At 44.4% G+C, this 23,804-nt stretch overlaps 1 protein-coding gene across 1 annotated transcript in view; it reads right to left on the reverse strand.

Moving 5' to 3' along the window:
* Positions 1–7,599: 7,599 nt before the first annotated feature.
* Positions 7,600–23,804, reverse strand: part of LOC139757775 (cell adhesion molecule DSCAM-like) — a 71,020-nt gene continuing 54,815 nt past the window's right edge. The window contains exons 3-7 of the mRNA XM_071678559.1: positions 18,827–18,966; positions 15,373–15,583; positions 13,546–13,680; positions 10,414–10,596; positions 7,600–8,018 (exon numbers count right to left, since the gene is read on the reverse strand). Of these exons, the coding sequence (XP_071534660.1) occupies positions 7,711–8,018; positions 10,414–10,596; positions 13,546–13,680; positions 15,373–15,583; positions 18,827–18,966 (977 nt within the window). The 3' untranslated portion in view covers positions 7,600–7,710. The remainder of the gene's footprint in view (positions 8,019–10,413; positions 10,597–13,545; positions 13,681–15,372; positions 15,584–18,826; positions 18,967–23,804) is intronic.

The following is a 23,804-nucleotide window of genomic DNA, read 5'->3' on the forward strand; positions in this document are numbered from 1 at the left end:
CAAGACAAATAACCAAATGTAGAACATGAATGATATAGAGAATAGAAAAAGAGTGAATAACTCTAGTGATACAAAGTATGAACGATTGATTTGACAGATAGAATAATACGAGAAGTTCTTGGAAAAGCATCATTATAGCAACAGTGAAAAGAAAGGAGAAAAGAAAAGGTCAGAGATGTTACAGTATACTGTAACTAGCAGCGGATGCTCTGTGTGTGTGTGTGTGTGTGTGTGTGTGTGTGTGTGTGTGTGTGTGTGTAAGAGGTGTGAGGAATGCCTAGAAGACTTGATGAATAATATCAATCAAGCATAATGGGACGCTATCATATCAAAGTTAGGTTTCGAAGGAGGAAGATAATGGGACGCTATCATATCGAAGTTAGGTTTCGAAGGAGGAAGATTACTTGTCTGAGTCGGATAGTTCGTACTGGGCGCCCAAGGGGAAGAATATAATACTCCAAGGGGGATTGGGAAGCCGGAATGGCAGTCGAAGGTAGCAGTTTCCAGCCCTGGGGAATTTCCGTTTTGAATTAGCAATATGACCTGAGAAGGATTAATCAAGCTGTTGGGATTTCCAGTGATTTCCTTCGGGCCGATGGTCTTTCTTGGATTAACTGTACTGCTTGGCTTTGTTCTAAGGGGGTTATGGTCTCTCCGGATCTGTCCCAGGTCTGACGGATGCCTATGTAGCTTTTATACACGAGTAGACAGACCGGCTCCTTTTAGCAACACCGTCACAAAATGAGTAACCAAATGCCCGATAGATCATGGACGGATATTGCCATAAACGATTAAAGAAATATGGATGATTTGGCGCCTAATGGAATCTATAGTTTGTATATCAGGAATGATTTAAGGTATGTATCCTTCGGGTTCGTAAACATGACTGTAAATGTATATCAGAGGTTTTAACATCTTGCCGATGTCACTTATGTATACATCAGGTTATAACCTCATAGTAAAGTGAATGTTAAATAGTTGTAGAATTGTTTCATATCTTTCAGTTGCATGTAATCTAATACCTTACCTCTGTAAAAAAAAAAAAAAAAATCGCAGAGCAAAGGTTCGAATCTCTGCAGGTCTCATTACTCCTTGACTTTTGTGGTGTTAACATCTTTATGCTCTCGTGGGGTTTGTGGTTTTGTGGTGTGCGAGTCTCTGCAAGATTCCTATTCCTTTAGGTTTGTAGTTTTGTGGCGTTGGTGTTGGTTTAGATGCTGTTTCTTCATGGTGGTGGTGATTGTGGTGGTGGTGGTTGTGGTGGTGGTTGTGATGGAAAGAGAATGTGGGGGTGGTGGGTGGGAATGTCTTCTCAAGGTTCCTGTTCTTGTGGGTTTTATGGCTTTATGAAGTTTGTGTTTTTGCGGGACTTTATGGCTTCTGAAGATCCACGGTTTTTTTTTTTTTTGTGGGGTTTATGACTCTTCTGAGAATTTCGTCTCGCAGAGTTTATAGTTCAGCAATGTATTTGTTCTTATAGAGTTAATGTTTCTGCAATGTATTTGTTCTCGTACAGAGTTTATGGCTCTTTAGATCTTGTGTTCCAGCGGCGTTTATACCTGCGACGGGCCTCGCGTAATAGCTTCTAAAAGTAATATCTATATCTACGAGGATGGCAAGTTTACGAAAGGTCGGTACTGCTCATCGTGCAAAGGTTGTGTGTGTGTTCTTATTACGGCCGTGTCTTCGCCGACGGACCAATCCACGCGAAGTTCATTGCGTTGAAACGGACGGTATATAAACATGTTCCACGTGACGAGCAACGTTACAGCGTGATGCAGGTTATACAGTGGGAGCAAGATAATGCTGCAGGAGGACGAGAAAAGTGATGTCGAGACGTGTGGGGGGGGGGGGAAGATGGAGGAGGAGGAGGAGGAGCGGGAGAATGAGGGGAGGAGGGGAATAAGAGGAAGGAGAAGAGGAGAGTGGAAAAAAGGGGAAAGATGCATGAGAGAGGAGGGAGATGAGGATGAGGCGGAGGAAGAGGAAGAAGAAGAGCAAAAGGTGGAAGAAGAAGAAGAAGAAGAAGAAGAAGAAGAAGAAGAAGAAGAAGAAGAAGAAGAAGAAAAGAAGAAGAAGAAGAAGAGGCAGAAGAGGAGGAGGAGGAGGAGGAGTAAGAAGCGCACTTCTTCCCCGTCTGGTCGATCTCCGAGACACATTCAGTCACGAGCACCAGAAGCCTCATCACGGCGGTCTCTGGATCAGGTTTCCAGGGACGTATCCTCTCGCTCTCTGGATAAAGTCAGATCAACCTCAACGAGATATCTCCTCGGTCTCCAGGATACACACATAAGCTGGTCTATTCAGGTACAGAGGCTACACGGTGTTCTCGAGTTTGCACTTACTTCGTCCTTCTAAACACAGCCCATCGGGGTCAAGGGCATGAAGATGTCAGGTCACTTTCCGTTCACCTCCAGGAATATTCTCTTTAATATTTTTGCATTACTCATTCCCCCGACATCTTAAGACCACATGACGACCTGAAGTAATTCCATCCTATTTATTTATTTCTGTCCTTCCTGGCTGGCCTGGAAAAGTTACGCAAACGTCAAAGGCTTCTTGATGCTCAACACATGGTTTATACGTCTCCAACATCAATTCTACATATATATATGTATATCACATAATACCCTCCAAAAGCCAGGATTCGCACCTGTGTGCGTGTGTGTGTGTGTGTGTGTGTGTGTAAAGAGTACTGGCATTCATAAGGAATAATGTCAGATACTTACATTCAACTGACCAGTGCTCGACTACATCATTAACTAACCTTCAAGAAAGACTTGAACCACGAATTACGACAATGTTACCGACCAACTGCATGAACACAACCAGCCCGCACTACGTGTGAAGACGAACCCATTTTTATCATCTAATGGCCACCGAATGTGTTCCCCAGAGATACATGGGTAATATACAGATCCAACTTGGCAAAAATCCTGCAGGCAGAGATTCCCACAGCTTCCCTAACAGCCTTCCATTAAGAGTATCTTTATGATGGTAATTACGTTCCATAATCTTGGGGGGAATGCAGGTCCTGACACACTCACCACCACTCTCTTGAAGTGGCCCGGGTAATGGGTGGCCTTACGCCCTCAAGCCTCCCCCTCCTCCACCTCCTCCTCCACCTCCTCCACCTCTTCCTCCTCCTGCTGACTTACGAAGGGTTCCCCTCGTGACGGGTGGGGGCAGGAGAGGGGGGAGGGGGGTAGGAAGGGAGATGGGAGAGGGGGGTTGAGGAGGTATCCTTCTTACCCCACTCCATCCCCCCCTGACCACCCTCTCATAACGAGGGTAAAGTTGTCGTTAAAGGAAAATAGATAAGATCTATTTCTCGTGAGGAAGACGCACATTGTAATATATACATATATATATATATATATATATATATATATATATATATATATATATATATATATATATATATATATATATATATATATACATATATATATATATATATATATATATATATATATATATATATATATATATATATATATATATATATATTTATATATACGTGTGTGTGTGTGTGTGTGTGTGTGTGTTTTCACTGCATAACACGCAACCCCCGCCCCCGAAAAAAACTGACCTAAGGAAATGAGAATGTCAGAGAGTAATTTATGGAGGGATTGCCTGGATCTGAGTTCATAAAGCATCTAAATTAACCTGGGAAGCCATGAGACGTTTCCGTGCTTTCATCTAAATAATTAGATGAAATGAATTTTTCCTTAAGTCACACTTCTAACGTATGCAAATGACCTACGTCACTGTATCCCCACCACCACACACCCCCCAACCACCACCACACACCCCCCCCAACCACCACCCCACCCAACCACCACACCACACCACCCCACCCAACCACCACACCACCCCACCACCACCCCACCCAACCACCACACCACACCACCCCACCCAACCACCACACCACCCCACCCAGCCAAATACGTTTTAGTGTCTCTTATGAGAGACAGACTAAAAAGAAAGTCCTGAAGAGAGAGAGAGAGAGAGAGAGAGAGAGAGAGAGAGAGAGAGAGAGAGAGAGAGAGAGAGAGAGAGAGAGAGAGAGAGAGAGAGAGAGAGAGAGAGAGACGTGCATTTCTTGCATACGTCTTTATAAAACACGTGTCTACTAAATCTAGAATACTTCACCAGCTGAGGGGAGTGAGGGGGAGGGAAAAGACCGTACGTTACTCTTCTGAATAATGGCTTTCACCTGAGCTGTCTTGGGGTCTGGTGCGTGGAAACTGCCGTGGAATGAGAGTATGGAGTGTGATGTATGTACCGACTGTGTATAATGTCCTTATACTGTTAACTTCAGTTACTATGACACACATATTTTTCTCCACTGTGTTTTGTCCATCTGCGACCTGTAAACCCTGAAACAGATAAGAAGTAAAGAGTCGAAGGAGAGGGTTAATAGCTCACCTCTATATTGCTGTCGTAAAAGTTAGGTGTTAACGTTACCATACAAATAAAGAGAATAAGAGAAAGATCATCTAATGACACAAAAATAAAGAGAACAAGAGAGAGATTATCTCATGACATCAAGAGTAGGTTTATTCATATTTCAGGTCTTGACAGCGAACCTTTCGTACGATTTTAATTTTCTCTCTTCTTCCGACATACTCTCTCTCTCGCCTTGCGTGGGTCGGCTTTTCCTAACGTAACTTTCTTACGTCGAACTTATAATACGTCCAATGATGTTGCAGAAGGTGGTTAGGAATGTCGTGGGGAGGAAGACTACGTTTTAAGTGCAAGATCAGGGACGATCCGTCACAGAAAACCACTCATTGCCATGTACAGACAGAGGCAGAATCTGTACCTTAAGTATAATGACTCGTTGTGGCAGTCAGTCCACAGTCAATCCAGCTGTTCTTTCTTTCGTAGATGTTGGTCGATAGATAATTTAGGTACCTGATTTAGGATAAGGTATTGGGTCATAGCGTTATTGAAATGGCCGTGACTAGGGTATTCAATCGCCCTAGACTTCTTATCAACCATAAAGAAACATATACCGATAATTCCCACATTGGAAAAAAAGTGCAGTTTACCAGAATAAAAACACAATCAGACAACACTAAAGTCTCTTTATTATAACTAAACCGGACTCTTTTCACCATCTGGTGTACTCCGGTCGCCAGTATTTTCTATCTAGAGGTAACAAAAAAAAAAAAGAAAACAATACTAGACAATTGCATTCTTTCGTCCATGTATTCTGTCTCCCTCAAGACCTTTATTAGAAAATAAGAACGAGATGGGGAAACATCGAGGTGATGAATGACACCTCGGAGAACGCTGTAAGGATATTGCATAACGGAGTGAATGATGAATGATGAAGACGGAGTGCTGGTACTTACCCAGCCTGCACCAGATGATTCACCGAGATGAATAATATGTGGAGCTAAGAGAAGAGAGAGAGAGAGAGAGAGAGAGAGAGAGAGAGAGAGAGAGAGAGAGAGAGAGAGAGAGAGAGAGAGAGAGAGAGAGAGAGAGAGAGAGAGAGGCAACATACACAAAGTTGTAAATTACAAGAAATCCCTTGCGTCTGTGATATCATAATCTAAAATGAAGAAATATTGGGAGAAAAAAAGATAATATTAAGAAACTTCTGAACGGGAAGACGTGTTTCGAAGAACGAGGAAGAAGAGGAGGAGGAAGAGGGGAGGAGGAGGAGGAGGAGGAGGAGGAGGAGGAGGAGGAGGAGGAGGAGGAGAGGAGGAGGAGGAGAAGGAGGAGGAGGAGAAGCTCCCAACATCAGACGATTTGGACATATCAGCTTGGTGGCTCTGCGGCGCTGGGGTGACAGCGGCCGCCACACTGTGTTGTCATGGGTCCTGGCGATCTGCACAAGAGACCAATCACTTCTCTGCACACCCGGCGCAGGAGCTGGAGCTCGGGGTCAGGAGCGATGGGAGGGACTAGCTAACACGTAGTGACTGACTCTCAGAGTCCCAAAGGGCAGAGTGGGAGAGTAGAAGATGGGGAGGAGGCTCTGGAAATGATCAAAGCATTGGGAAGGTATCAAAAAAGTTGGGGTGGGAATGTCCCTTGGAGGGTTATGGCAATCAGATGGAAGAAAATGGTAGACAGAGGATGGTCGAAGGGGAAAGGTGGATTTAAAATTACAAGAAAATGGAGTTTCGTGATGAGGGACGCTATTAGGGCCATCGTGAAGGTCCTGGCAATATTCACTGGAGTAAACGCGAGAGTGAATCTCTCCCATATGAATGATTCTCTTCAAATACATCTAATGACGATCGTAAAGTAATGCCAGCAGCGTTACCATCAGTAGAAGCAGCACCTCACCATTAACAAGACAGAGGCAGTGTGATGCGACTCGCGTCCCTTCCCACCATTTCCCAGCATCTCCAAACCCACGCCAAAACGAGCCTCAAATCCAAACCCCACTTCAACATATCACATTTCATCACCAACAGCATCATCCTCCCTCCTCAATCCAGTTCACCATATCCCCCTTCAGTACCGACATGACGCCTTTTCTCTCCCTCCATCCTCCACTAACGCAACGCTCACGGCGTCTACCACACTTGGCACTTTATCAGCCCTGACGTGTGGGGATTGTGAGTCCATTACTGCACGTTAGACGCTCAATACTCGAGGGCAGAATATAGATACGGAGACCGAGGACTGATCATCAGGTGTTAGTGGCTGACGGCCTGGCCTTGTGGTAAGAGGAATGCGGGTGTCGGGGGGATCCCAGTGTGTACGTGGGTTCTAATGCTGAGGGTTTCATAGGTCATGTGGTGTTAGGCTGAGTTTTGTGGAATTTGTAGGTTCCACACGTCATCGCTTTTCTCCCTCTCTTTCCCCGGTTTCGGTCTACGTCTGAACCTCTCTCTCTCTCTCTCTCTCTCTCTCTCTCTCTCTCTCTCTCTCTCTCTCTCTCTCTCTTAAATCATATGTTCTCTCTCCAATATCTCCATCTTCAGAGAGAGAGAGAGAGAGAGAGAGAGAGAGAGAGAGAGGGGAGGGGGAGTCATCATTGAGACAGATGGAAGAGACGGATACACAATTGGTTCCGGCTCAAAACAATCATTAATCATCTCCCCTAATAACATGGTACAACCGTGTGTGTGTGTGTGTGTGTGTGTGTGTGTGTGTGTGTGTTCGCCGCAACCATCTATGACACAAGACAGGATACCCTTTATCCTACCCTTATCAGCGAGACACGCAGGATACGGTCGGTACCGGGAGACTTGTCTCTTATGAAGAGTTACGAGATGTTTGTTAGGCCTCTGGAGCATGAGGAGGACAAACAACGCCGACATAAAGATCAAATTTGGGTAGATTAGTGAGTGGTTGTAGCCTAAAGAGGATGCTCGGAGCATAACATACACGAGAGAGATGAGAAATGAGGAGCGCGTTGGTTAATTTGAAAGACAACACCTGCATTTCTGGCCATGAGGAATCAAATGAGCATGAAGGGTTATATTACTAATGTGGGAAAAAAAAGTGGTTAGTATACAGTACATATGGAGCATGAGTATGATGCCTGGATCATATAACATATGGGGCATTAGTGGTCACTTAATAGATAATGGTCGCTGTATAGAAAAAAAAAAAAGGTACAAGCATTCCTCGATTTATTCGCAGTTCAGTACAGTAAGTCACACAACACAGACAACACCTGTATAAAAAGAAAAGGGAATATTCCTTGACCTCCCTAAGATCCTGAGCTGTCGACTAGAGGAGCGAGGAAGTATGGTTAGTAGCGAAGACGTGAGATAATGTCCCCAGTATACAAGGCTCCCTAGGTACAGCAGTAACAGTGAGGGCGGGGGGCAGCGAGGAGAGCGCCAGCAGGAGGCAGCAACAGACGCAGGAGAGTCTGCTGGTCCCGCTACCACCCACCACACTCTGCAGCACCGCCGCCTGGAGGAGGAGGAGGAGGAGGAGGAGCGGTGCGTGGTACGGCGGCGGGCTAGTGGTGGCGGTGGTTGGAGATCCCCTGCTGGGCTGAGGGTCATGATGCAGCTCGGCTGGCGCCTCCTCTGTCAGGAGGGAAACTACGCTTTAGTAAAGACGATAGTCTGGGGGGAAGTGATAGATCTCCGCTTCCTGAAGAAGGAAGGCAGGCAACGCACTATACACCCCCCTGTGTCCGAGGGATATACAGAGGTATACAAGTCGTGTCTTCGAAGCGATGATGGGCTGGTGAGGCAGGTCCCATCCCTGTGGTGAAGGACACTGAATTATAAGGTCATGAGAGCCTGATGGGGCGCCAGGGACCCTCCGCCATGACGAAGGGAAACTGCAGTGAATGGTCGTCTTAATGATAAGCTTAATGCGTACATAACAACACTCCGGGAGGAAGTACAACCGAACGAAATATAAACAAAAACAAAAAAAAAGGACAAAATATGTAAATCAAAGAATGCTTCATGGGGTAACCAAGCAATCTGTTCTTAACTTAGAAACGAAATGCTGCAATAACAGACTCGCTTTGCTGAAAAAAAAAATGTTTGATGAGTAAATCCCCACCCCACCCACCGCTTCCCGCCTTCACACACTCACACACACACATATACACAACATGTATTCTCTAAGTACATACAGGTCTAATTGAGTATATACGACAGTACACCAACGATAGGAGAAATGACGTAACAATGAAACATCAACTGACAAGATTGACAACAGTACGATAACAAGCGTACAGCTCGTTACATGATTAACTCCCTCAGGTCCAACGCCGGCTGATTCCCACCCGCTCAAATTACCGGGGCCTTGTTACACTCCACGCAAGCGCCGACCATGTTTACATCTTACGTCATAAACTACGTTGTAACTGAGAGACAAATCCCATTATATCTTGTAACCAAAACGATCCAGAAGAGTTCAACGCGTGTTTATCTTCACCAAACATTTACAAAAAAAAAATATTTGCATATGAGATCACGTGATAATAAAAGCTCTTAACATTGGTATATAATAATATATACCTTCTACATACTCTACAGAAAACAAAACGTCTCAGATATTATCAATAAATATCGAGTTCAAACTAATAATGATAAAACATAATTACTCAGCTCCACTTACTTGCGTCCCGGGCTACTGTGTTCTCTCCTTCACTGATTTTACGCAAAAGTCGGGAAAAAAATATCTATAATATCAACGTAATGTTTGCTTACCTCGTCAAGGTCATGTAAAGATCTCGGCCCGACGTCTTGGTCCAGACGGATAGCACTGTAATACTCCGGCCTTCCGCAAACTACCTATTACAACACACTCACTTGTTACCGTCGCAATGTAAACAACTGAATGTTCGCGGCTTGTAACTGTTCTGATCACCATATCAAAGCACTTTAGGCCCTATTAGCCATTGTTACGACGTTCACTTATGTCTTTACCGTATTCACAACGCAACACTGACGCAAAACACCGTCGGGAAACACGTGCTGACGTAACACACCGTCGGGAAACACGTGCATACACACAGACACACCAGCTACATCCTCTCTCTGCTGGTGTTCTGGGTCTACTGCCTCTTATCATTATTACCTTCTCCACCAGATGTGGACACGATGTATTCAACAAGCCTAACTATCGTACATTATGTGTACTATTGTGCAGTTGTCAAGCAGTTACCACTCTCGTTATCTTCCTAGTATCGTTACGTTTGATGTGATCATTACTCTCCTCTTCGGGGAATCTGTCGGAAATCGTCGGAACTCTCAAATGGCCGAAGGGCAATTTTGAGGGTTTTTTGTTCGCCCGCGTGGACCTGTGTCACACGCACTACCAATCACTTTCCTTACCCACACACTAATTCAAAGAAAACGTTATCAGAGCAGACGACAACCTGCTGGGTGTTGCCAGTTGTCACCGTACGGTCGTTGAGGTAGTGTTTAGAGTAGTTTGTCATGTTCATGCTAGATGGGTTATCATATAAGTCTGGGAGAGTATGATATCCACAGATAATGACCTGTTAAGACTTACGATTTGACAGGTCTAACCACCCGATGACACGAATGACGTGTTTAGAAAGCGTCTTTTATTCTCATGAATGATAGTTAAAGTTATGAATAGGCACACATACACACACACACACACACACACACACACACACACATACACACACACACACACCAGTAACATGACCTTATATAACCATTCATACCTCTCTACCCCTGACCCCAAAACACACCTACGTCCTTAAGCATTCGTCTCCCATCTAACACAGACCTAAACACCCACATCCACAGACGTGCCGCTACACAGCCTTTCCTAGATATACAAAGACACACCTACCACATTGTAGGTGTACCCCCAACCCCCCGTGCACAGACACACCTAAATCTACAACAGACACATGGTACAGAATTCTCCCACCTTACACTGACAGGGCTGGCCTCCCTCCGCCTTCCCCTGTCAGTAACTCACCGTCCAGGACATGCACGGAGACGGAGGCGGGCTTGGCGTAGTCTGGGGCGCAGGTGTAGTTCCCGGCGTCCCGCCAGGTGGCACGGGTGACCAGGAGCCAGCTGGTGCCTGCGTGCTTGTCCGTCACCACCTGCACGCCCCCGCGATCACTCGACTTGATCTCCTCCACCTGTTCTGTCGTGTCTGCAGAGGGAGAACAGATGGTTTTGTAAGTTACGAAGTGGACCTTCTGTTTAGAAGGGACAGGTTTTAGGTACGAAGCTACTAAGTGCGCCACCTGTCTACTAGAAACAGGTGGTGACAGGTTACTGGTCTCGTCACTTGGTCTGGGGCAAGAGATGGTGACAGCCTGCTGTCTAGACCACCTGGTTACAAGAGACAGGTGGTAACACATTATTAGCACGACAAGCTTGGCCATCTGGCTACATAGCATAAGTTGTCAAAAGGTACTGGAAGTACCATCTGGCTATAGGAAGCAGATGGTGAAAGATTACCAGCTGGGCCACTTGGCTGTAGGAATAACGTCACTCAACGAGCCAGCTGGTTAAACAGTGACACAGCTGGTGAGAAGTCACAATTCAGATCACATGAACAGTCAACTCATCATCATTATAACAGGTGGTTGAAAAAGACACAAGTCTGACAGACGGTAAAATATGAGTAAATGAGTTTACGTGCATACTAAAGAGTAATTACATTCTATTGTAGATTGGTTGTTGTGGGTTGCTGAATGAGAAGTAATTACGGGAGGTAATTATGTCGACGGTGAATGAGTAATTACAAGGCAGTTTCTAGGTAATTTTTAAAATAATCTATTGATAGTCTTGATATTACGTATATTACTCATACATGATTCTAATGACTCCTTGTGCTCATACATTCTAACTTAATTAGACAAAAAAGGATCAAATTTTCTTATTTATATATATATATATATATATATATATATATATATATATATATATATATATATATATATATATATATATATATATATATATATATTTATATATATTTATATATATATATATATATATATATATATATATATATATATATATATATATATATATATATATATATATTTATATATATTTATATATATATATATATATATATATATATATATATATATATATATATATATATATATATATATATATACATATATGAGAGCCTCACCAAACCTCTCTTAGCGTCCAAAATTTATAGATGAAATACACAAGAGTTCATTTGGAGAGCTGCTGGGAGGCAACATGGAATGGCTGCTTGTGGGGAGGTTGGGCAATGGAGCCAACAGCACACTCTTTGTATAGTCTGTTTGTTGACATTTTGGGGGGCAGTAGATACGATCATGATACCATGGTGTCTACCTGCCATAGTTTGACTCTAAATTTGATTCTATTAACTTTCTATGGAAAGTTTAATGTGGTTTTTATAGATTTTCATCGATTTTCTTTAAGTGTTTCTCTACCTTGAACGTTAGATAAACTGACCTTCACACTCCTCCCCTCTATTTGTCATCGATTATCTTAAGGTAAATAGATAATGCTCCAAATCACTCTTGCTCAGGCTCAATTGGCTGTGCATACAGTACACTACCACCGTCAATCAAGAGAATTGTTCCAACACAGACGCGATGCAGTTTAAGCTCTGTATGACTGCCTTAACAGTCATCATACTCGTAGTTCACTAACGACCTGATTACAGGTAGGAAAAGTGAGGTCACATGTCACAGATCCAGTGATATGTCACTGTTTGAATATCTTATGTAAATTCCTCGTTAAAGTAAGAGAACGAATGACATGGCAGCGAGTTGAAGAACGACCTACAGTTAACGACCATCCGGTGATAACCACAGGAGTGTGGTAATAGGTAAATCCAAAATCAACTGTTGGGTGAGATTGCCTGAGTGTCTGGGCCTGGAGGGCGTATCGGTCTTCTGATGAAACCCCAGATTGCAGGGTAAACACGTGATTGGCCTCCCAGTACGATCTGTACACTGCAACTGATTCGATAACTTCGAATCGAACTCGATGAGAAGACATCCAACTCTCTTGAAATATACTTGATGAAGAATCACGTAGTAATTAAACCTTTACCAGCGTTGAGTATCTGATTCTTTTTTTTTTTCTATCGTTCTTGGACCAGTAATTACTTTAATCTTCTCAGTTATAATCTCCAATGTATATATCTGATAGAAGGTTTGTAAGGGAACGCGTTGATTTATATAACTCGCATAAGCAAATGCGTAGAAGCCAGTGCAACTGGTGCAAATGAAACCTATTGGGGGTCAAGTGTGGAGGTACATGTTCCGGGGGTGGAAGGATGATATATACGTGACTAGAAATTAAACGACTGAGGAGTAGATGGTTCGGAGATAGAGAGCTGAGAATAGACGGTTGGGGCATGGTTAGGGCTGGGAGATAAAGGGCTAGGAGATAAAGAACTGGGAGGTAGATAGCTGGGGGGTAGATAGCTGGGAGGTAGAGGACTGGGAGGTAGAGAACTGGGAGGTAGAGAACTGGGAGGTAGAGGACTGGGAGGTAGAGAACTGGGAGGTATAAAGCTTAGTGATATAAGGTTTGGAGGTAGAGGACAGGAGAAGAGAGAGCTGAAGGAAATGGGGCTGAGATGTCGAGAACAAAGAAGCAGAGGAAATGGAGGTTGAAGACCTTGTTGGCACAGGATTGGTAAATAGGATCCTGGGAGGCAGAGAGTTGAGGTATAGAGATTTTGGTGGCAGAGAGAGCGTCTGTATGGGGCATTCAGGTAAATCATTATACGACTTCAATTTCTTCAGCACGACTGTACGACACTTGAGCACGACGGAATGGCTCGTGGGTATAATGGCGTGTATGTTGACCCCACGCCCTGAAGGCTCGTATCGTAAACTAGCCTGTCATACCCGAGGGTCGTACCGTCATGCTCAAGGGTCGTACTGTCGCCCTTAAGGGACGTACCTTCGTGTCCTACGAATCGGAAGGTTTTGAGCAGTTGAAGTTATGGCAGGAAACAAGGGAGTTGAGATGTATCTGTTCACGTGGTGGGGTGGGGCAGCACGTGACGACGTGTGTATGGTACTCACGTGGTGGGCGGGGTAGGACGTGGCGACGTGTGTCTGGTACTCACGTGGTGGGCGGGGCAGCACGTGGTACCACGTGATGGGCGCGCCTCGTATGGCTCCCTTGATGACGCACGTGATGTTGATGTCACTTCCGGCCTTCATGAACATCTCCCGCACCCCGGTGATGGTGGCGTTTGGCACTGTGGGGCATGACAGTGGAAGGTGATATCGGTGAAATGAAAGTTAGGAATGGAAAGATTTGAACGCGCAACTTTATGACTATTCTAGAATCACATGTATACAATATTCTTAAATGACATATTCATCCATGTTAAGCCGGAAAGACGTGTGCCAAGAGGTGGGGCAATGAAAAATATGTCATGGACAGGTGTGGCTCGTGGCGCAGAAATAAAACACCTGTAGCAGCTACTGCAGACCTATTCACACACGAGAAAACAGCTGTACAGATAATAATCAAGAGAAAGAAGATCTCATCGCCAGCAAACGACATATAAAACAAGGTAAAGGCACTAATGTAGAAATAATAGAGATAAATAAATAGAGAGAGAGAGAAGAGAGAGAGAGAGAGAGAGAGAGAGAGAGAGAGAGAGAGAGAGAGAGAGAGAGAGAGAGAGAGAGAGAGAGAGAGAGAGAGAAAGACAATGTGACAAAGTAGGTCATTCGCTGGAGGCACAGTGAGCTGAACCACCGGTGTTGTACACTGTGAGAGTGCTCGCTGTATCTTTTACATTGAAACCAACGCTGGCTCGTCATATTTACTGGCGGACACTTCCTAGCGCTAAGCTCTTTCAACACGATGGTGTGACCTTTAAGTATCATGAGAGCATGGACCTTGACCTGACCCCCTCAAGGGTCAAGCAAGGGGCCACGATACCATGTTTAAGCGTCGTACTCTACCCTTTAGAAAAGACTGTATACACTAAGACATATAGTGGAATGAGACTGAAGTTGTTTCATACCCCCTGAACTTAAGAACATGCTTGGCCATCTGCATTCTGTCGTGTCTAACTACAAGACAAGAAACGAAAGACGACATCCCATAGAAGGATTCAGGATGCGTGTCCACTTCGTCCGACAGCTCCTGCGGGAGATCGAGCAACGCTGAGGAACAAGAGAGTCGAGGAACTTGAGGGGAAAAAAAGGAAACAGAGACGAGAGCGTCAGGGTGTCTGTGAGGTGCAGTGAGTTCTTTGGATGGGTCAGCCATTGTCAAGAGGAGGATGATAACGTCGCTTTCTGCCGCTAGAGGGCAAAGCCAGTGTGTGTGTGTGTGTGTGTACGAGAGGATATAAATGTTCTCTTATTTAACTCTAGGCGCAGCCACTCACCCCTTAACCTTTGATAGATGTAATTCCAGGATATTAATTGTAACTTTTGCAATTACATTAATCATAAACGTTTCATGATACCCTGCCAGTCTTCTCGTCTTTTGTAGCCTCGCCAGTGCAGGTTAACTGTGGCTCTCGGTTATGCATGAGATCGACCCAAGCAGCATAATCCTTTCCTACCTGTATTTTACTGCTCGCTGAGTGTAATGCTGTGCACCGTCGCATGATGAGTTAAGTTCTCTCATGCTTTCCAATAATGTTTTCTAACTTATTAGTAATGTGGCGATATAATGCTAACTACAGAAGTCGACTACGCCGCTAAGCTGCGCAGAACGATGCGATTTTGGCCCTAGGGCTGGTCTTTATAGATGTGCCAGTTGCTTTGGCAGCGAAGTGATGGGAAAACTGTGCCTAAGATTACGGTAAACGGAAAGGGAAGGTTGACGGAGACGATGGTGTGTGTGTGTGTGTGTGTGTGTGTGTGTGTGTGTGTGTGTGTGTGTGAAACTACGTGAGAGAAAGACAGGTTCGAACCCAACCTACCGACAACATTGAGGGTAAATCTGCGGAAGATCTTGGGTTGGGTGGAGACCTGGCACTCGTATATGCCGGAGTCGCTGACGGTGGGGTTGTCGACCTGAAGGGTCCAGTAGGGCGACCCTGGCAGGTGGAGGGCACGGAACTTGTTGGCTGTGGTGTACGTGAAGTCTCCCGTCGTTAGCACGTGCAGATCCTTGCGTCTGATCCACGACACCTGTGTGTATATATACAAGAGAAAGAACTAGTGTTGGTCCAATGGGTAACACATATCACTCACGCGTGGCAAAACTAACTTACAGTAACATGATCACATATCATTCATCAGCAACCACCATCATTTCGCAACTTAGTTCATTACCTAACATCAAATCCTCACTCAAATGACCACAAACCTTTATGATAAACGAGGAATTCATGCCGACTCGTTGATAATCATCCTACTGACCCACTATGTCACAAAACGAGCCTGAACGAGCAACTACACCAACAAATTATCACACATTTCATCATAAAACCATCACCTAAATTCCTCAAGTTAAGAAACACCGTAACTCACCATCACCTTTGATCACCACGCTGCCCAAAAATAATCTCTGTGAAACATCGTCGCGCCTTAGCTCGCCCTCATCTCGAACTCTTTGTGCATATTGGAGCCTTTCACCTTCTTTATACCGGAGACTAAAAGACCCTCGTAAGGTATGGGAGTCTCCCGCCCACTTCGATGCTCCCTAGGGGGAGCGCCAGGCTAATAATGTTCATACCTACGAAAGACAGGTCGGGCCGAGTGAATTATGATCTTGTCTCTCCTTCTGCCGCCTGGCCTCCTCCCTCGTTCCCAAGTTGAGGTAATTAGGCAGGGGAATGTCGAAGCTATACTTGGATCGTGATGAATTATTAGCCGACTCTATCTCTCCTGCGCAGTCCCGTCCTCCCTCATTACTAGGATAAGGTAGATGATAATCAGACGGGAAGAGATCGTGAGGAGGCTGAGTCATACTGAACATACGCTCTCGCCTTTGTTTCTCTGAGGCCTATCCTCCTACGTACTCTCCTCGCCATTGCCTCTGACACTCATTCTTTATGACCCTCCTCGCTTCTCCTTGTTCTCCTTTTTCTTTTCCATTTTTTCTTCCTTTCTCGAATGATGGACTCAAAACATACCTTCCCTTCTTCATTCCTCCCTCTCCTTTCCTTCATTCCAGCGCTCTCAACGCCCTGCTTCATCAGTTTCTTTTTGTCATTTTACTAAATTCCCTCAGACCTACATTGGCTTACTGGTTACGTATGCGAGTGGGTGATAATTGATCGGCTGTTGGTGAACTGTGAGGTGATGACAGTGTCCTACGGCGGTCTGCAGTGGTGATAATGACTGAGAATTATGGTGGAATGGTGATAGCGATCTCTGAATGCTGTGTGGCCTTTAGTGATGATAGTGTTTTGGTGAAAGTGTCTTGGTGGTGATGTGTAGTGGTGACAGTGTACTGGTGATGATGATGTGCAGTGGTGACAGTGTCCTGATGGTGCTCTCCAGTGGTGATAACGACTACCTAGTGATACTGAGGTCCACTGTGTCATATCGTCCTTGTGGGTATACTCAAGCTAATGGTGATTCTGGCTCGGTGAAGGTACAAACCCAGTGGTGATATATCCTCGCTCCAACCCATGCAAACTGCTATACGTATCTTCCTCTAAATATAATCTGTCACTGAACATAATTTTCAGAATGAATTACAACACTGGAATGTGGAACACGAGTCGGTGAATCTGACCAGATTTTTATACTGAGTTGTACATTGATATTTGAGTTTGATTCGGGCTCAAAATAGTATTATAAGAGTCTAATCGGTATCTCATCATTATGACAGCATCTAATCATTATCTGGTCAGTATTACAAGACACTAATAAGTCTATGTTATCTATTCTGATAAAAAGATATACACTATTCAAAGTATTCAGATATATGAAATGATACTCTCTCATATTGTCCTCAACGATTTAGACAGATTAATAACGATAAATTCATACAATTATAATCATCACGTTTTAGCTAAATTATCATTTTTTCAAGGAAAAAAAAAGAATTCTATCCAAGCCACGCGTCGCTAGCCAGAGGTAACAAAGATGATGAAATGTGATGATGTCTCCTGGAAAATAGATGAACAGATAGATCTCGAGGGGGACGCCAGATGCCACCGAAGAGCGCAACGCCTTCGATAAACCACCTCGCCTCAAAGGAGCTGCGCACGCATGTTGTTTGTGCAAGTTAATTGCAGGTTTGCCTCGGACGTACTGCCACGGCTGTGAGACCCCACTGAGAGAGAGAGAGAGAGAGAGAGAGAGAGAGAGAGAGAGAGAGAGAGAGAGAGAGAGAGAGAGAGAGAGAGAGAGAGAGAGAGAGCATCAGGGTTGTACATTCGCCAAGTCTCTGTCAGACCCGAGCCTCGTGCCTGATGAGTGTCCTTCTCCCTCCCTCCCTCTCTCTCTCTCTCTCTCTCTCTCTCTCTCTCTCTCTCTCTCTCTCTCTCTCTCTCTCTCTCTCTCTCTCTCTGTACTTGACAAAGCATCTGGGTCTGTGGAATGAGGTCGGCTCACTCAAGACTTTCCTTCGTGTTGTGTTACTCTAATTACAACAGTTGTGGCTTAATCTTTGTTTCCTATTCTTGCTTGCATCTCTCTCTCTCTCTCTCTCTCTCTCTCTCTCTCTCTCTCTCTCTCTCTCTCTCTCTCTCCTCTCAACTTTGCATCGACGAAAAAGTAAAATACGCAGCTTTACTCTCCTACCAACCAATTTTAAAACTGTGATTCCGCCCCTCTGTCGCCGTGGCTAGAGGACGCAGTGCATGCAGATGACGCTGAAGAAGAAGAAGAAGAAGAAAAAAAGTAAGACCAGTCCCCAAACATAGTCTTATACATAGCAAAGTTTACAGCGAAAACTTCCGTCTTTTAGGTCAGGTCAGGTCGGTTATGGGAGGCAAGTTTGGATTACCAGGAAGACGGGGGTCAACACATGACCACTTTATGGTTGCAGTCTCAACTACCTAACCCTCCCACTCTGGTCCATAAAACTCTGAGGTAGAAATCGAAGGGGGATCTTTTTCGCACATTGCTGGCAAGGTACGGATCATACGAACTTGTAACTAACATATGTTCAGGTCATTGCATTAATACGTCTCTCCATACGATCTTAACTTTCTATTTCCCTTTCAGTATAAAATAGGTGCATATTTTTCTCTCCTAGTTTATCAGAACTGTTACATCTTTCCCACATTTTCTAACTCGTTCTATTTATCTGCCTTTATTCATAACACTCTTTCTCCCTCCCCCCCCCCCACCCTATTGTTCAATTTCCAATTCTTATCTTCGATCTTTATAATCAAAGTCGTTTATGCATCGTTTTTCATCTCTTATCCGTCCCTGCCCATCCCAGCAATGAGAGCGGAGTTGACCTGGTCTGACCTTTCTGTCGCCGAGGTGCCTGACGCCGCAGGTGAGGTTGGCGGGGACGCCCTCAGGGGTGGTGACCTCTGTGGGCGTGGGCAAGAAGTAGGGGCAGGTCGGGCAGTGGGCGTCCACCTCAGGGGTTATGTGGGCAGCACCTGGTATAGGGGGAAGAGAGAGAGAGAGAGAGCGTTAGAGAAATCGTCATGTGGGTCACATTTAACGGCAGCTATGCATTAGAGAACTGATCCTCGTCTCTCCCACAATGTCACGTCAAAGACCACCAAACACAATGTGTACACACCAGAAACTGGCTTAAGTCATAGTCTACCAAATACGACATTTTTATCCTCAGCTTCGAAAACCCTGTTTCAGTAAACAATGTTTTCTTTTTCTTGAGTATTACGTAATCACCTGAATCTCCCATCTGATTGGCCAATTATCAAAGTAACGAGGGAGATAGTCTTAATCAGCACATGTGGTAGAGTTAATGTAGCTTTTATCTTCAAGCTCCATAAGGACGTTTATTTTCACGATCTTCTTTTCCCCCACCTCTGTGTCCCTTTTAACCTAAGGTAGACACGATCTAGTGATTCATGTCTCGTATAGTTAAACTTAATGAGTGTGAGCAAGAGGGTTATTAAGGCAATCCATACAAGAACTGATTACACTGTTTACTTCACTACCACCAAAAGCTCCTTTCGATTACATACTTCTTTCTCCTAGAGTGAGTCGTATATTCTTACACACACGAGACGAAGAAGTACACACATTTTAAGGATCTGCTGAGAGTAAGACTGGCACAGGCTCTTGTGAAAGACTTGTCTCTGTTCTTGGATGTGCCATTACTGGTACAGGTCGGATGTGTGTGTGTGCTTGGCGACCCATTACTGGCACAGCTCGGATGTGTTGTGCTCGGGGACCCATTAGTGGCACGGGTCGAGTGTATGTGTACCTGTAGTGTAGTGAATTCTTTTAGGTGGATGTCTGTGTTGTGAAAGATGTTAGTGGAAGGGAAGATATGTAAAGAGTAAAGAGAGAAAGATGGCACATAACAGCAAGCTGTTGCATTTCTCTCTTGCAATAGCAAACGTGTCAGTATCAAGGTTAGGTAACTCACATGTGCGACGCATGATTCGTTTTATCCAGTACCTCCAGTAAGAATTGCACGGATGCACCCTTCAACTTTAGTCTCATTTATGAGGTAATATATGGTAAAGTTCTATAAGGTATGTGAGTGTGTTATATACATAATCTTATGTGGTGTTTTCCACGTATTTCCTCACACAGAATCACAGTCTCAAGCTTTGTGGAACTAGATCTGAGCATCTCATCCGACCGATTCCACTTCTCGAGCCTCTTTCCGAACCACTTCAAACGCTCGTTAGGTTAAGATATGCACTTTTTTCTTGTCTTAAGATAACCAGGGGCATGCAATTAATTTCTCCGTCTTGCAAGTTTACCAAACTCATTTTTATTCTTTCAAGTCTTTGCATGTCTACGACTCGATCGTCAAGATAGATGCTAAGATGTTTCACTTCGTACATGCAAAGGAACTTTCGTTTTAGATGCTACGTATTGCTCAGCGACTGATGATACGTAGGTCCTTAATTAGTTCTCCTGTGTCGATATTTTGACGATCGTATATATGGTCTTTTCTTCGGGGACTAACTCAACCCTCCTGAAAGGTTACAAGATAAAGTTGACCTATGATATTTCAGTAACAAAATGAACACATAATTACATCACTTGGAAATGTGTTAAAGGAGCAGTTACTTCACTTAGAAATATAGGCATATTTTAATACATCAATCTATCAGTTATGTGTATATTCTGACATTAGATTGACAATATTAAAAGTCTGAAATAATGTCTGCCTGTAGGAAGAAGAAGGGTGGATTAAGGAAGAAAGAAGGCGCAAGGAAGTGACTTTAAACTGGATGGAAGAAAGAGAAGCCAGGACGTACCCCCTCCGCCTGCTCGTGCTGTGTTGGTTTAGCGTCTGGGGTTAAGGGAAAGGTCGGAGTTTGTGGTGATGATGCAATTTATGTGTGCTGCCAGGCGGACCCCGTGCGGCCGGGTAGGTCGCTAAGGATTGGGGGTTTCATACTCCAGAATCATTTTTAAGTTTTTCCTCGGCACGGTGAACTTAAAAAGAAAAAAAAAAATCATTACACCTCACGGAATCTTAAAGACTGTCGTCACAGCTTTGAGCTCAAACAAGCAGTCTGTGTTCCTATCACAAGTCACTTGCAACAGGGGACTGTACTTTCGGACCTGTTGTTATCAGGAACGTAAAAAGTTGTATATCTTTTTTAAATTTAGAAGGTAAGATATCTGGTGTTTTGGTCAGCGTGATATCACAGATGTGAGAGACGAAAGAGACATTAGGCCAGTGAGAGAGAGACGGTATTATCACGAAGTAGTTTGACAATCATAGGACCTAGTGATGAGACATACGAGGGCATCCAGTAAACAGACTATCATCATTCCAACAGCATCAAAACCTCTATGTACACATCAATCCATCATGATCCCCTTGTGTCGCGAAACGTAATCCTGTATACATCTCCCTTACGATCCCTTGTGAAGCCATTCCTATCCCACTATCTCTTCCTGATGATTTCATCTTACCCATCGCGACTCCAGGATCACACTCCATCTCGACCTTAACACAGCTATCACTCCCTCAACGTCTGACCCCAAAGATAATTCGACCATCAAATACTCTATTCCTCTATAACGTAGAACAAACGAGACATTGATCAGGATCTTAAGTACGGCACGAAAGTTGGAAGTTTTACGATTATACTTTTATCTCGCCATCAGCAATGTTGAAGCCTCCAGCGAGTCTTTCGATAATGGGTCACTTCGAGATGGCCTGTATGAGAGGAACGACTTTTTTATGAGCTCTTTATGAGCAGATGGAGTGGAATGCAGATGTCTCCAGTTCCGTAGACTCAACCCGGGCTAAAATTAGTTGACTGATAGACAATACAGTAAACTAAGTAATTCCAAAATGTCTCAACGATGAAAATAAGACATTCTTATATTTTTTTGAGGGGTAATAAGACCAGAAGGACCTCCTGGAATGAAAATAAAATTTGAGCAAAAAATATCAAAAATTAAAGGGAAAAATTCAATGGATACAATTTTTTGATAGAAAATAAGTCTGCTACCGACAAAAATTACACATCCCGTTTAATATTTCTAAGATTACCCTATAATCACCTTTACTTTTTCAAACATCTCTCTCTCTCTCTCTCTCTCTCTCTCTCTCTCTCTCTCTCTCTCTCTCTCTCTCTGAAAAGAGAGAGAAAAAAATATCCCTGGATAAAAGCGATGTTGTTGCAAGAGTCTCCAGGAGTCCTCTCTCTCTCTCTCTCTCTCTCTCTCTCTCTCTCTCTCTCTCTCTCTCTCTCTCTCTCTCTCTCTCTCTCTCTCTCTCCCAAGCCTCGTGGGAATAATTGCGTGCGACGAAGACCAAAGACTGTCTCAGCGGCGGAGGGAGGAGAAACTTGGTCAATTTAGCCCAGAAAACCCAATAGTTCAATAATCGTGGTCGCTTCAGAGGGATCATTCGTCCCCACTATGAATCCCAGAGCTTCCCAACCCATCCTCCGTACCTTCCCTCTCTCGTGGATTGCCCCAACACATCAGGCTGATGAAGATGAAGACAAACGCACCCGGTACTGGGGTGTCGACGTATGTACTGGGGAGGAAGCCAAACGCAACCGGTACTGGGGTGTCAACATATTGGGGATGAAGCCAAACGCACCTGATACTGGGGTGTCAACATGCACATTGGGGATGAAGCCAAACGCATCCGGTACTGGGGTGTCAACGTGTATATTGGGGAGGAAGCCAAACGCACCTGATACTGGGGTGTCAACATGCACATTGGGGAGGAAGCCAAACGCATCCGGTACAGGGGTGTCAACGTGTATACTGGGGAGGAAACCAAAAAAAACGCCTCCAGTCCACCTTTCCCTGCTACTGAAAGTATCAAAGCCTCGGTGTTCAGGACCCTATATAGAAAGTGACGCATGAGACCGCATCAGATAAGCCGAATTTATTGGGACCCCGACTTAGAGGTTTCTGTATATCACTTTGTAAGACGGCGGTTGACAACGCAATGGGTAGGAAAACTACTTCCGTAGTGAGACGTGGGAAGGTTATGAAAGGCCTCCGTGCAAACTGACTCCTCCTATATGGGGGGCGGCGTGATACACGAGGAAAAAAGATTGGAAAAGAAAAAAATACAAGAGGAATTTTAGGGAAAGACGTACACTTTGTTTTCTGTGAAGTGTTGTGCTACATCAAGGAGAACCGGAGTTTTACGGTGAATCATAAAACAGATGGAGAAAAAAATAGAATATTGTATAATATAAATAGAATTTTATATACAGGAGGGATTCAGAACCCATAAAATGCGAAAGAATTCACGTTGACTTGAGACAAAAGCATGATGAAGGGATTGAGTCTGTTGACGATTCACCCAGGATGACCAGTCTCATAACAGGATCCAGCTTATAACTGAGCTTACCTGGTCCTAAGCTGGGCGATAAGCTGACACCAGGGGATTCGAGAGAGGGGAGGAGGTGTGTTTCGCAGGGTGTAATGAGGCTTGATATACTAAGGGCAACGAAGGTTAGTAGATACTGAATAGATACTGGACATACTGGGTAGATACTGGGCAGATACTGGGTAGATACTGGGTAGACTGTGGGTAGATACTGATGCAAAGAAGGGACGACACCACGAGAACCTATGGTTGCTATCGTGGCACACTGGAGCGAGTGAATGTTGAGAGAGAAGCACTTAGGTTAGAGCAGGAGTCGAAGACGTGCGACGAAGGCCGGTGTGTCCTGGATATGAGGGAGGTGTCCTCATCAAGGCTTGACTCATCATCACTCACACTCAGGAGGTGGTAGGTTAAGGAGGCCAAGTTCTGGGGGCGGTGACCCGCTCGATTTGCGGGAGAGAGGGGACTCCA

Source organism: Panulirus ornatus, chromosome 28 (assembly GCF_036320965.1).
Source record: "Panulirus ornatus isolate Po-2019 chromosome 28, ASM3632096v1, whole genome shotgun sequence".
In the NCBI taxonomy this organism is placed as follows: Eukaryota; Metazoa; Arthropoda; class Malacostraca; order Decapoda; family Palinuridae; genus Panulirus; species Panulirus ornatus.